Source organism: Ictalurus punctatus, chromosome 12 (genome assembly GCF_001660625.3).
Source record: "Ictalurus punctatus breed USDA103 chromosome 12, Coco_2.0, whole genome shotgun sequence".
Lineage (NCBI taxonomy): Eukaryota > Metazoa > Chordata > Actinopteri > Siluriformes > Ictaluridae > Ictalurus > Ictalurus punctatus.
Window position 1 is genome coordinate 15,926,211 of NC_030427.2, and position 13,642 is coordinate 15,939,852.

Here is a 13,642-nt window from a genome sequence, read left to right on the forward strand (position 1 = left end):
AGAGAGCGAGTGAGGGAGAGGTTATGAGTTAATATGTGTTTGTGTGTGTGTGTATGTGATTTATTTTTGTGTTAATATGTGTTTCGTGTATGTGGGTTATTTCTACATTGTGTGTGTGTTTGTGTGTGTAAGAGAGAGTTTATGTGCATAAGTATATATTTGTGTTAATTTGTGTTTGTGTATTATTTGTATATTGTGAGTGTATGTGTGTGTTTATGTGCACACATGTATATTTGTGTTAATATGTCTTGGTGTGTTATTTGTATCTGGTGTGTGTGTGTGTGTGTGTGTGTGTGTTTCAGAGGCATTACAACCAGCTGTTGAAGCAGCGGGAGAGGATGTTGAGGGAGATGGAGGCAGCGGTCACTCGCCGTGAGAACATTGTGACACGTAACGAGGCTCAGACGCGCAGAGACAGCAAACACACCACACACATTTACCTCCAGAACACACTGCAGAACCTTCGCCGCAACATCCTCCAGACGCACAAGGTGTGTGTGTGTGTGTGTGTGTGTGTGGACCTGAAATTGGGATTTTATGTCCTGAATCTACATATTACATCCCATAATACCATAAAAAATGTATGTAGTTTACAAAAATGATTTACAAATAATTTTTTTATCACTACAAAATCCCTAAATTAGTGCTGTTTTCATCAGAAGTAATATAATTAGTCCAATGGAGTCAGTATGTGAGCAAATAAAGTTTCCTTTTCCTATAAAAACCCAGAGTTTGTTAGAGAGCATACGTAAATAAACATTATCATGAAGACCGAGCAGCAATGTAAATAGTGTCAAGGTTCAGGAAAAATTACATCAGGTTATTAAAAAACCCCAAACATCGCAAACATCCCAAACATCCGGCAGAGCGACGTTAAATCCACTAGTAAACAAATACGGTGGCTCAACAGGAGCCTTGGTGACGGAGGCTCAACAGGGACGCCTCCGTCACCGACAGGTCCAGTTCTTCCTGTTACTAATTTTAATGCCTGTAATACCCTTAAAATAGTCTTAGAACATGAAGAATGCTATTGAAGAAAGACTATTTCAGACATTTGACTTTACTGTGACGATGTTTGGATCAACTGAAAAATCTCATTTTGGTTACAATGTTAATCCCATTTAAAATCCGACAAACATTCAGCCACTCGTTTTTTAGATATTGCACTAACGAGAATCTCGGACGAATGTGTCGACGGACAACCCGAAAACATAATTCCTCCACCATCTAGTGACGGAGGAATACAAATGGAAAGAATAGTGACTGAAAGTGACTGAGCAAGTAAAGAGGGGATTAGTCAGTGATACTACTAAAATGACAGGGCTAACACATTCAACACGATGCTACCACCACCATGCTTCACAGAGTGATGAGCACTGTTGAGTCTACTTGTTTGTTTTCTAGTCCTCCAACAAATTCTGGGTTCTTCCAGTAACGGAGGTATTTATAGTGAGATCATGTGACACCTTGATGGCACCCAGGTCGACTCCATTCAACTAATCTGATGTCACTTCTGATGGAAACTGGTTACACCGGAATGAATTCAGGGGTTTCCCATTGATGGGGGGTGAATACTTTTACAACCATTTAATTTAAAAAAAAAAAAAAAAAAAAAAAAATTTCATAAAAAAAATATATATATTTTGACATTTTGTGTTTGTAATAAATATAATATCACAGTTAAGTCCATTTCAGTTCCAGGCTCTAACACTACAAAACATGAGGTTCGAGGAGGGTGAATACTTATGCACTCTGTTGCAGTACAGTAAAGTGTGTGTGTGTGTCTGCGCGGGTGTGTGTGTGCATGTCCATGTGTAGCAAGCAGAGGAGTGTGATGGCGTGATAACACAGCTGCAACAGAAGCAGAGTTCTCTCAGTGAGAGTCTGAGAGAGAAGCAGACGCAGATCACCGACGGCAACAACACTAGCTCCGCCCACATTGATGAACTCAATAACATGCAGGAAACCAGAGAGAGAGTGTGTATACACACACACACACACACACACACACACACACACACATATGCACAAGCATGTTTCTATTGCTTATAACTAACTGTCACAGGGCCGGCCCAGGCACTGTTGGTGCCCTAGACTGAAAAATATGAATTGCAGTTTACTATAATATAAGATGAATAAATAAATATGAAGTAAATACATGGTGAAATAAACAATAACTAACAAATCTAGGGGGGAAAAAAGAATCACATAAGAATTAAATTACAAATCGACAAAAAAGTGCAAAAACTCTATTACATTATACATTCCAGCACACTACAGTGAAAATTTGTGAGGTTATTCGAATTTTTTTGGGCAAATATGGGAGAAACTCTTCATTTCAAAACTGCACACGTCTGGATCTTTTTACAGCAAAGTCACCAAAAGACAAGTGTTGAGACACATCGTGATTGATGCTGATCACTGCAAGTTGATTTAGATGCTCTTGCTCCATGGTAGACTTCATGTACGGTTTAATCATATATATATATATAGTTAAGTGTATCAAAATATATTCAAATATATCAAATACTCATCAAATGTAAGAACAATTTAAGATATGTTTAAAAATTAACCAATTTGGTTATTCGTGCGCATTCACAAATATCACATTAGCTGAGCTAATGATCGTTCACTGGTGGATTTATTTTAAATTTCTTTACAAATGAAATGATAATTTGCAAAAACCTGTGAGTGGTAGACAAGTTCAAGTGTCGCATTGACAGAAAAATAAACAAAAGATAATTCAGAGAGTCAAATTAGATGCCAAACCAACAATAAAATGTAAAAAATGGATTGTTCGAAATTTGCTAGGGGTCCAGAGCTCACAAAAGGTTGAGAACCAGTGTCGTAAACATATTGAAATCTAAAGGATTAAAAGGATGTTAATTGGCCTACGTTGCCTATGCCATGGGCTGGCCCTGACCTGTCATGACCTACACTCTGTGTCACGTAAGGGACGTAATGGAGACTAGGATGGATGCAATTGCAGATAATAGCTTTTAATAAAGAGAGGCAGGCAGACAAATCCAAATGATGAGACAATATGGTCAGAAACAAGCAATGGGTCAGGCGATTGGCAAACAGGCATAAACTAGGCAAGGCAAGAATCAAGAATGAGAAGCAAGAAACAAGATCAAAAACCATAAAATGCAACACGAACAAAGACTCGGTATGGTGAATACACTCAATACTTCACAAAGTCATTGTGTTCAAACGGTCTCTTTATACTGTGGTTGGGAGTGCTGTGAATTTGATGCAGGTGATGAGAATGAATGTGAGTGTTCTGGGAATTGCAGTCCATGGCGGCCATGTTTGCAGGCCGCAGTGCAGGATGGGAAATGTAGTCACTGGTTTGCTGTGATATGACACTCTGTATAGCCCCGCCCACTGATAATTATGTAAATAAGACATCAGGACCATTAAAACTTTAACAAAACACTTTAACAAAAATAAGACATTATTTAGAACCCAGATAAACAATCTCTTCCCAGTGCTAGAACTTGATCAATAGTTCCACTTCTTCCTCTACTCGACAGCGGTTGAATGTTCTCCTACTTTGTAGTGATTTGAGTTGAGTGAGTGTTCTCTGTTCTAGAACGTGGTTTTATTCTCAGTTGCTGTCTGCTCTAGAACCAGGCCGTACATTCTCTTGTTCTCAGCTCCAGAACTACCCTTGAATGTTGTCCTGTTTTCTATTATGCTGACCATTCTGCTGTTTTGTGCTCTAGAACTTGGCATCACCTGGCTTTGTATTTTTCTGTTCTTTCATTTAGAACCTTATTAAATGTTCTCCATTGCAGAACCTGACTCAGTTGCTGGCTCTGCAGTCTCGGGTGAAACAGCTGCAGGCGGTGAAGGAGGGTCGTTACAGCGCTGCGGCGAAGGGAGAAGACGCCCTGCAGCTCGCCACGTGCACACTGCAAGAACAGCTGCGCTTGGTCAGACATGGCACACTCTAGAACACGTAGAACCGATGACGTTCTAGAACAACTAACATTGTAAAACATCTAAAATTCTAAAATATATAACATTCTAGAACATGCAACCATTTAGGACATCCACCATCTAGTATTCTAGAACATCTAGGATTTTAAAATAGCTAGCATTCTAGAACAGCCAACGTTGTAGAACATCTAAAATTCTAAAATATATAACATTCTAGAACATCCAACATGGCAATCTATTATTCTAGAACATCTAAATTACTTGTAATAACTATCAATCTGGAACATCCAACATTCTAATATTTTTGCCCATCTACCATGCAACAACATCCACCATTCTAGAACATAATTTGAAATAGCTAACATTTTGGAACACCTAACATATTACTTTTGCAGATCTAGAATGCTACATCTATGATTCTAGAACATCAAACATTTAAAAAAAATATATCTAACATTCCAGAACATCTAAGATTTTTCTAAGATTCTTAGATCCAAGACCCAACTTTGTAATAAAATGCACATCTACCATGCAACAACATCTGATTCTAGAACATCCAAAATACTTTAAAGTATCTAAGATTCTAGAACTTATATAACTCTAGAAAGTCTAACTTTTGTAATATGTAACATTATGTAACATATGAACTCAGAAAGGTTCTTAGCTGTAAATTATACTCTACATTCTGTGCTAAGTCAGCATGATGTATGCATTTGTGTGTGTGTGTGTGTGTGTGTTTGTGTGACATAGATCAGAGACGTTCTGCAGCAGGTCATCCAGGAATTTCCACAGCACAAAAATCAGCTCAACAGGATCAGCCTCCTCCTCTCTGCACACATACACTATGGTCTGGAGAGAACCTGATGCTTGTCTTCACATGTTCTCTTTCTAGAACTTTGTGTGTTAGACGAGTATCAGTGTTCACAGCAAAGGCTGCTATTGTACTCATCGGTTCTGTGTGTGAGTACGGCAGCAGGAGGGTGTGTCCTAATTTCCACTTAGCTCTAATAAATGTGAACTTGTTTAGCGAAGTTGCTTGTTATCTCTCACTATTGTATAACACACACAGAACCGCACCACTCCTGGGAGTTCTGCATTCACAGTGTCCTAGATCTCACACAGAACCTGTATTATTCCTGAGGTCCCTTTCAGGATGAGACAAAAAATACATAAATAAATTGTAAGCATTTGTTCTGACGAAGACACACAGGAACAAATAAAAAAAAAATCCCAGTGCAACAGTAGACCTTAGAGAAACTAACATTTAAAAAACATCTAACACTCTAGAACATAACAATGGAGTATTTTTTGTACATCCAACATCTAGAACATTTTCAAATATTTCATTAGTAACATTGTACTATTTTGCACATGTAGCACACTACAACACCTTCATTCAAGAACATTTATCCTTTTGAAATGGCCAACATTCTAGAATTTCTAGCATTGTGACGTTTTTTGCACATCTAGTATGCTAGAACATTCTAGAACATCTATTTAAAAAAAAACAAACCCTCTAACATTCTAGAACATCTAAGATCCTGGAACAGCTAACATTTTTAAACTTCTAACATTGACTATGTTTGCACAAGTACCATTCTAGAACATCTAACCCTGTGACATTTTTACACATCTAGTGTGACACCACTTCTAACATTCTAGAACTTCTAATATTTTGAAACTTCTAGCATTCTAGAACATCTAACATGTTAAATACCTCTAACAAATTGAAACTTACCACTCTAGAACATCGTAGTAATATTTCTGGACATCTTGTGTGCTACAACAATCTATCGTTCTAGACGATCTAGAAAATCTAAAGTTTTGAAACTTCTAACACTATGTTTGCACAAGTATCATTCTAGAACATCTAACACTACAGTATTTTTGCACATCTTGTGTGACACAAATAACATTCTAGAACATGAAATATTTTGAAAAATCTAACCCTCAACAGCTTCTAACATTCCAGTTCTAACACTCTAGAACGTCTAACATTCCAGAAGTTCTAACACTCTAGAACAGTGAAATTTTTGCACATCTAGCATGCTACAGCTTTTAGCATTTTGGAGCATCTTTTTTTAAAACATCTAATAGTATGAAACATCCTACATTCCAGAACATCTAACTCTATGGAACATCTAGCAATTTGAAACTTCCATCATTCTAGAACATCAAACATTGTAACACTTCTAACATTTTGAAACTTCTAACATTGGTACTTGTGCAAACATAGTCATTCTAGAACATCACTGCAATATTTTCGCACATCAAGTATGCTACAACTTCTAACATTCTAGAACTTGTTATATTTTGAAACATCAAACAATTTGAAACATTACTGTAGAACATCGTAGTAATATTTTGGGACAGTTTGTATGCTACAACATCTTACATTCTAAATCTAGAACATCTAACATTTAAAAACATCTAATAATTTGAAACCCATTACTCTAGAACATTGTAGTAATATTTCTGGATATCTTGTGTGCTACATCTAATTTTCTAACATTCTAGAACTTTTAATATTTTGAAACTTCTAACATTCTAGAACTTCTAATATTCTGAAACATCTAACACTTTAAAACTACTAATAATCCAGAAGTTCTAACACTCTTGAAAAGTAACATTTTTACACGTCTAAATGTGCTACAGCTTCTCACCTTCTAGAGCTAGAACATCTTAACATTTAGAAACTTCTAACATTGACTATGCTTGCACATGTACATTCTAGAACATCGAACACTGCAATATTGTGGTACAGCTAATGCGCTACAACTTATAACATTCTAGAGCCTCTAACACTGTAATACGTCTGGGCATCCCATGTGTGGAAACATCTACCATTCTTGAACATACTAAGACATTCTAGATTTCAGCTGAATTAAATTAAAAGATTTATAAAGGAAACAAAATTTGCCCTGTTCGATGATGTAATTCTCAGATATGTTCCCAGGCCATTTACTCTAGAACTGGATATAATGTGCTCTGTCCACACCTCTTTCACACATTGTTGTTCGGCAGAAGCCAGACCCAACATCCAGTTTATCAACATTGTGTTAGGATACTGGAAAAACCAGCACGTCAAACCATTGTTTCAGCTAAACACATATCACTGAGGGCGGAACTTCAATGAAATGAACAATGAAACAATTGACCTGTTAAACAACAATCAGTCAAATTCAGTTTCAGCTGTCAGAGATAACCAAACTCTCATTTCAGCCTCTGCAAAAAAAGATGAAAAAAGGTGAAAATGTATTGAACATAGACAAACACATCTTAATATTCCTTACATTGTGATTCTTGTAGCATTTCGAAGCTTTTTAGAAATAAAAATTTGAGATATGTAGAATTGCTCTATCTGCCAATATATTATCATTTAAACTTAAAATCTGCAAACAAAAATAATATACAGTATATATGCTAATTCATTTTATATCGTTTTATAAGAATGCCATTAATATAAAAATGAATAAATGTGTATATTAGGTAAACATGCTTATACTTGTGTGTGTGTGTGTGTGTGTGTGTGTGTGTGTGTGTGTGTGTGTGTGTGTGTGTGTGTTACGTTTTATTTCTGTAGTTCCTCAAAAATAAAGCAAGATCAGCCATTAAATAAATAATGCACTGCACATGCATTTCTGCCTTCCACAAATACATATTTGAGTTTATACATTACGTGGTACGTGTTTGCACCACCTGCACCCTTCTGTGGTTTACTGAAGGTTTTTCTCACACCCACTCGCCCAAATCTACAAGAATGCTAATCAGATAAATCTTTCTGAGCTCTGCAGGCTGGGTTGCCAGGTCCATGAAAGTTACCGGCTTTGGAGATTTTAGCCTGATTCTGCTTACTAGGGAAGAGTGGCAGAGTGGTAGATTGTACCATTAATGTGTGTCTTTCATCTGGAAATGTGGATAAATTGCACCTTTAAAATGATTTAAAGGTATATGAATAGACTGTAAAACAGCTTTCTAGGTAAAAGATGTTTTTTTCTGAAAATTTAGGACTGTACTGATGAAAGAACCATGTAGATCAAATGGAGGCTTTAATGCGACTTTATTAAATATACTTTATATAATAATCATTTGCGATACATTTCCAATTTGTCTCTTAGAAAATACTAAGCCTGCAGTGTTTGCAAAGTCTAATCTGATTGGTTGAGCAAATTCCTGCTGTGATTGGTCATGAGCTTTGTGGAAAATGTGTCTGATTGGCTGTTGCAGACTGAGTAGTCTCAATTGTAGATGGTTTTTGCATGAGTGAGAAATGTTTCCGGAAATAACACTTTAATTTCGTGGTGTTATTTATTTGCAAATTATTTATCAACAGTACCACCACACACGCACGCACACACACACACACACACACACACACACACACACACACACACACACACACACACACACCTGCGAGCACTTTAAGGAATCCCAAATTGAGAAATGGGAAATCCTGCAGTGGAATGTGGAAACAAGAACTTTCAAACCGCAAAGTGCGTCATTTGGGATGGGGCAAATCATGTCAGGTGCTGCTGCTCAAACTGTCATTAAAACACACCCAATAGTATTATCTTAAATACTTTCGTTATTTCTAAACACTCCTGGGAGGAGACTCTGTAGGTAGGTGAAAATTTTGGTCAATTTGATCTCATGATACAACCACAATTTTTAAAAAAAAGCAAAAAAACAAACAAAAAGAGTCATTTGAAAATTCAATTCACCCTTTACTATATTACTAAAAAACATATAAACACATAATACACTATAAAACACATTATTAACACATTATTTGATGTTTTACTTTATGAATTAAATTTATTTTTGAAAATATACACTCATTTCAAATCTGATGACTGCAACACACTTCAAAAAAGTTGGGACAGTCGACTGTTTACTGCTGTGTTTCACGTACTGTGTGTGGAGACGGAAGCAGATTGCGGGTGACAGAATCAAAGCAGAATAATCCAATGGGAAAGACAAAGTCCACGGTCGTGAAAACAGGCAGGGGTCAGGCAATCAGGCAAACAAACAAAACGAGGCTAGGCAGAAATCAAGGTTGGGCATGGAAACACTGATCAAAGTCACTTAAGCAAAACTCACAATGAACGGCTTGGATAACGGCACAGAGCAAGTCTACTGAACGTTTACTTTGTGAAGTCTGTGTTGTATATAAAATATACATGAAATAAACACGAAGGAGACCTAGTATGAATAATATGTAATCTTATTGAGAATTCACTGGGCTGGTGGACTGTAAGAACGGATGTTCACCTACGACACAACACACAGATAAGCAAGGCGCAGGGGGATAACAATACATGTATTTGATTAGTGCGGCAGGCCTCAGAATGTAGGTGGAGTACGTCTGCATGCAGGCAGAAGGTGAACTAAGACACACACACACACACACACACACACACACACACACACACACACAGAGAGGCCTGGTGTGTATGCAGAAAACAGAAATTTATCTGTTTCATATTCTGTTTCATGAAAAACTATTATAGGGTAATGTAAATGCAAGCACTATAAAAAAGAAAAAAAAAGAAATGTAGAACAAACATAAAATTTATTTATAATATAGAGATGGTGTGTTTGAAAGTGTCCTTTCTCGACGAAAATCCAGTCAGGAAACGACACAGACAAGGTCAGGTTATTTTTAAAGAGTGAAACAAGACAAAATAGATTTTGGAGCTGGAACTGCACCACGTGATAAGGGTTGCTCAACAGTGCCAACTGATGTACGTAATGGTGTTCCGGGATAGCTAACTCTAAACATATTGGTGTCTGGGTCATCCTGACCCTAAGAAAACTGTAAAATTGAAGTGCTTCAGCTCTGGTTTTTTACATCACCCTTGGGACGTCTCAACTGTGTGATCTCTTATGTGCTGTGGGAAGTGTAGTTCTCAGTGGCCATGTTTGTAGTCCGTGGGGCCTCCTGGGAAACTGAGTCATGGCTTGGCTGCGATATGACAGAGCACCCCCTTCGAAGGGCTCACTTCGGGAGCAGAGTCCTTTCTGTGTCTCCCCCAGGGTCGGGGTCCTAGATGTTCAGGTTGTGATGTGTGTAAGTCTTTACATAGCAGCGGGTCCAGGATGTCTTGCGCCATCACCCAACACTGTTCCTCAGCCCGTATCCCTCCCAGTCAACCAAATACTCCAGCTTACCCCTCCTGCGCCATGAGTTTAGAATATCTTTGATGAGGTAGGCAGGTTGCCCATCGATCTTGAGTGGGACAGGAGGGGTTTCATCCATGGCTAGAGGTCCCATGATGACAGGCTTGAGTCGTGACACGTGAAAGGAGGGAGCTACGCGACTGTGTCGAGGTGGTTCCAAATGGTAGGTGACCTCATTGATTTGCTTGACGATCTTGAATGGCCTGGTGTACCTTGGGCTAAGTTTCTTGCAGCTATGCGGCTGTCTTAAGTCTTGGGTGAACAACAAGACACTATTGCGGTACTGCGGGTGCTCGCTGTGGCGACGGTTGGCCTTGCGCTTGTAGGTGTGTGCCGTTTGTACAAGGCGCTGGTGTGTACTGACCCAAACGTGTTCGCTCCTCTGGAAGTACTGGTCCACTGCTGGTGACTCGGTGGGGTTTGCATCCCAGGGGTACAATGGAGGCTGGTATCCTAGCACACATTGGAACGGTATGAGCCCCGTGGCTGAGTGACATAGCGAGTTCTGTGCGTATTTGGCCCAGGGGAGGAATTTATTTATTTACTGATCGAGTTCTATCGGATCTGACGGTGATCCAAATCTAATTGATGTTCCTGCGAGGTTATTTATGAAGCTCAGTGCAGTAGCTGATTTGTAGGTACGTTTTACGCGGTAGCGAGGCGAGGTGGAAATATTATGATCAATATGTATTATGAACGAGATAAGATAATGGTCTGAGACAACTTCAGACTGCGGAAAAATTACATTTTCTATACTTAATCCGTATGTTAGTATCAGGTCAAGAGTGTGACCACCATTATGAGTAGGCCCGATTAGGTTCTGATTAATCCCTACTGAGTCTAAGATGGACACAACCGCTATTCTTAGAGGGTCTTCCAGGTTATCAAAATGAATATTAAAATCTCAGACGATTAATGCTTTATCTACAGACACAACCAGGTTTGAGACAAAGTCTACAAATTCACTAAGAAATTCAGTATATGGCCCTGGGGGTCTGTAAATAATAATTAGAGGAATTGACTTATTTTTGTGGCTACATAACTTATACTGGTATAAAGAATTTCAAAAGAATTAAATTTATAACTAGGTTTTTGTATGACGACTAGATTTTTACTATGGATGAGACTAACACCTCCTCCTCTACCAGTTGAACGAGGCTGATGTACATAACTGTATCCAGGAGGACTGGCGCACATTTAATGCTATGTACTCGTTTGGTTTAAACACATTAAATTACATTCCTGATCAGTAATGATTTCGTTAACAATAAGATCCTTAGACGCAAGAGATCTAATGTTTAATAGTCCTAGCTTCAGATTAAAAGTGCTGGCTGTGCATTCAATATGATTTAATTTTATGTTAATTAGGTTACGAAGACAGACTTTCCGAGATTTTCTCTGTATTTTTATAGCTCGGGAAACAGACACAGTCTCTATAGTATATATTACAGGTGCTGGACTACTGATTGAACATTGATAATAATTAACGTTGTTATTGTTGGAAGATGTACTTACGTTAGGCAGTCACTTGGAGTGTAGCGTCTTGGAGATGTTGTCAGACAGCAGTTCTGCTACGAGGCTGCTGGGGTGCAGGCCATCAGGACGAAACAACCTAGGACGCTCCCAGAACAGATTCCAGTTATTGACAAACACCAGATTCTGCTCATTACACCAAGAAACTAACCAATCATTTAAAGCTAGAAGTCTACTGAACTTTTCGGCTCCACGTCTGTATGTGGGAAGAGGTCCAGAGACGATGATCTTTGCGGTGGGTGATCTGCCTCGTAGCGTCTTGATCAGGCTGGAGAAGTCCCTCTTCCGAACCTCCGTCTGCCGCAGCCTGATGTCGTTTGTCCCCATGTGCAGCACAACCGCTCCAATGCGCTCGTCCTTCTTCAGGATCCCGGATATCTGCGCAACGACATCAAGGACACGAGCACCAGAAAAACAGTGTGTGTGCACTTTACCTTTAGATGAAACTACATGGACGTTCCACACAATGGAGTCCCAGACGATCACAGCGTTAGGTCTGGTCTGACGGAGAGGGGCGAAGTGGTTCCTGATTGGAACCGCCTGGGGTCCAGCCCGCGCCTTCCACCGCTGGTTCACCCAAGGCCCGTGGTGTGTTGGCGCCGGCGTGACGGAGACCTCGGCTGGGAAAGTCCTAGGTGCATGGTCCTTGCACAGAGAAACACACGGCGTAGAGGGGTTGGGAGTGGAAATACCACGCTGTGTGCTTACCTTGGATGTGTAGGCAGAGGCACAAGATGTTTCCAGCGCAGTTCTTCGCTCCAGCAGCTGGGCCTGCTTGTCGAGTAGGCCGCGGATCTGTTTCTCCATGGGTTCAGCAGGGATGCCTTGTACAGTAACAGCAGCCTCACTGCGTGCAGCGGCTCTGTAGCAGGAGATCTAGGCGGATAGCCAAGTTAATGACTGAGTCGAGGGTGAGTTGGTTGTTGCGACAGGCCTTCTCTGTCATTATATCCGGGTTCAATGCCTAGCAAAGCATAGTCTTGAGAGCTGGCTCATTCCAGCCACACCTGGCAGCAACAGTGTGAAACTCTAGGGCATAATCCACAACGCAGCGTGCACCTTGCTTTAGGGTTAGCACTTCCTCCCCTGTCTCCTCGTTATCAGGAGAGTGATCATAGACCAGCCGAAATTGATCTGTCAACATTTCCAAGGACGTTATGGTGCTGCTTCTCTGCTCCCATTCAGCCGTGGCCCAGAGTAGAGCTCTCCTGGTTAACAGCTCCATGAAGTGGGTGATTCTCTGGGTCTCCACCATCCCTGGGTAGCTTGCAAAATACAGGGAGCATTGGAGGACAAAACCTTGACAGCGTGCCAGATCCCTGGCATATTTCTCCAGCGCCGGTATGGGAGGAAACTGCACAGTCAGGTTGGCTAGCTGCTGGTTCTGGTTGCTAATCATTCTACCGTGGCCTTCAATGGCCTGACGCCACAGAGGGTTAGCCGCTGCTTCCGTAGGAAGGCGAAGTAATCTGTCACGTACCGTGGGTGGAGACGGAAGCAGATTACAGGTGACAGAATCAAAGCAGAATAATCCAATGGGAAAGACAAAGTATGTGGTCGTGAAAACAGGCAGGGGTCAGGTGATCAGGCAAACAAACAAAACGAGGCTAGGCAGAAATCGAGGTCGGGGATGGAAACACTGGTCTTTATATGTTTTTGTTTAAATCCAAGTCAAAGTACATTTACAAATCACTCCTCTTTGTTTTTAATCAGCATTTTTGTTGTAAAAAGTGATGTGTCCCATTCTGAAAACAAAACTATCTAAATAATTTAGATAAATAATGCGAGCAATCCTGACGAGGTTCCTTATTGGTTAAAATGCTACACAATAAAAATATAACAATATTGTTGTAATATTATAAACAGTGACTGAGTCATGGCACAGCTCTGATAGACTCTATGGAGTCGAACCTAGCCTGGTTTATGTACATTTGTCATCTACTAAAAATTTTAGTCATAAAGTAAAATTTACACCATCCACCGT

At 39.7% G+C, this 13,642-nt stretch overlaps 2 protein-coding genes across 4 annotated transcripts in view; one reads left to right on the forward strand and one right to left on the reverse strand.

The window, feature by feature from the left end:
- ccdc40 (coiled-coil domain containing 40) overlaps positions 1-4,976 on the forward strand; it is a 13,915-nt gene extending 8,939 nt beyond the window's left edge. For 2 of the 3 annotated variants that reach the window (XM_053684545.1, XM_053684547.1), the window contains exons 18-21: positions 303-491; positions 1,819-1,977; positions 3,801-3,938; positions 4,696-4,976. In XM_053684545.1, the coding sequence (XP_053540520.1) occupies positions 303-491; positions 1,819-1,977; positions 3,801-3,938; positions 4,696-4,809 (600 nt within the window). In that variant the 3' untranslated portion in view covers positions 4,810-4,976. Of the gene's footprint in view, positions 1-302; positions 492-1,818; positions 1,978-3,800; positions 3,999-4,695 lie in introns of all 3 variants that reach the window. The other variant, XM_053684548.1, reaches the window with a different exon arrangement.
- Positions 4,977-7,499: 2,523 nt separating this feature from the next.
- On the reverse strand, positions 7,500-13,465 carry LOC128634260 (uncharacterized). Its single transcript, XM_053684549.1, has 2 exons — positions 11,641-13,465; positions 7,500-10,578 (listed from the first exon to the last, which is right to left on the reverse strand). The coding sequence occupies exon 1, from the start codon at positions 12,463-12,465 to the stop codon at positions 11,650-11,652; it is 816 nt and encodes a 271-aa protein (XP_053540524.1). The 5' UTR covers positions 12,466-13,465; the 3' UTR covers positions 7,500-10,578; positions 11,641-11,649.
- Between the last annotated feature and the right edge of the window lie 177 nt (positions 13,466-13,642).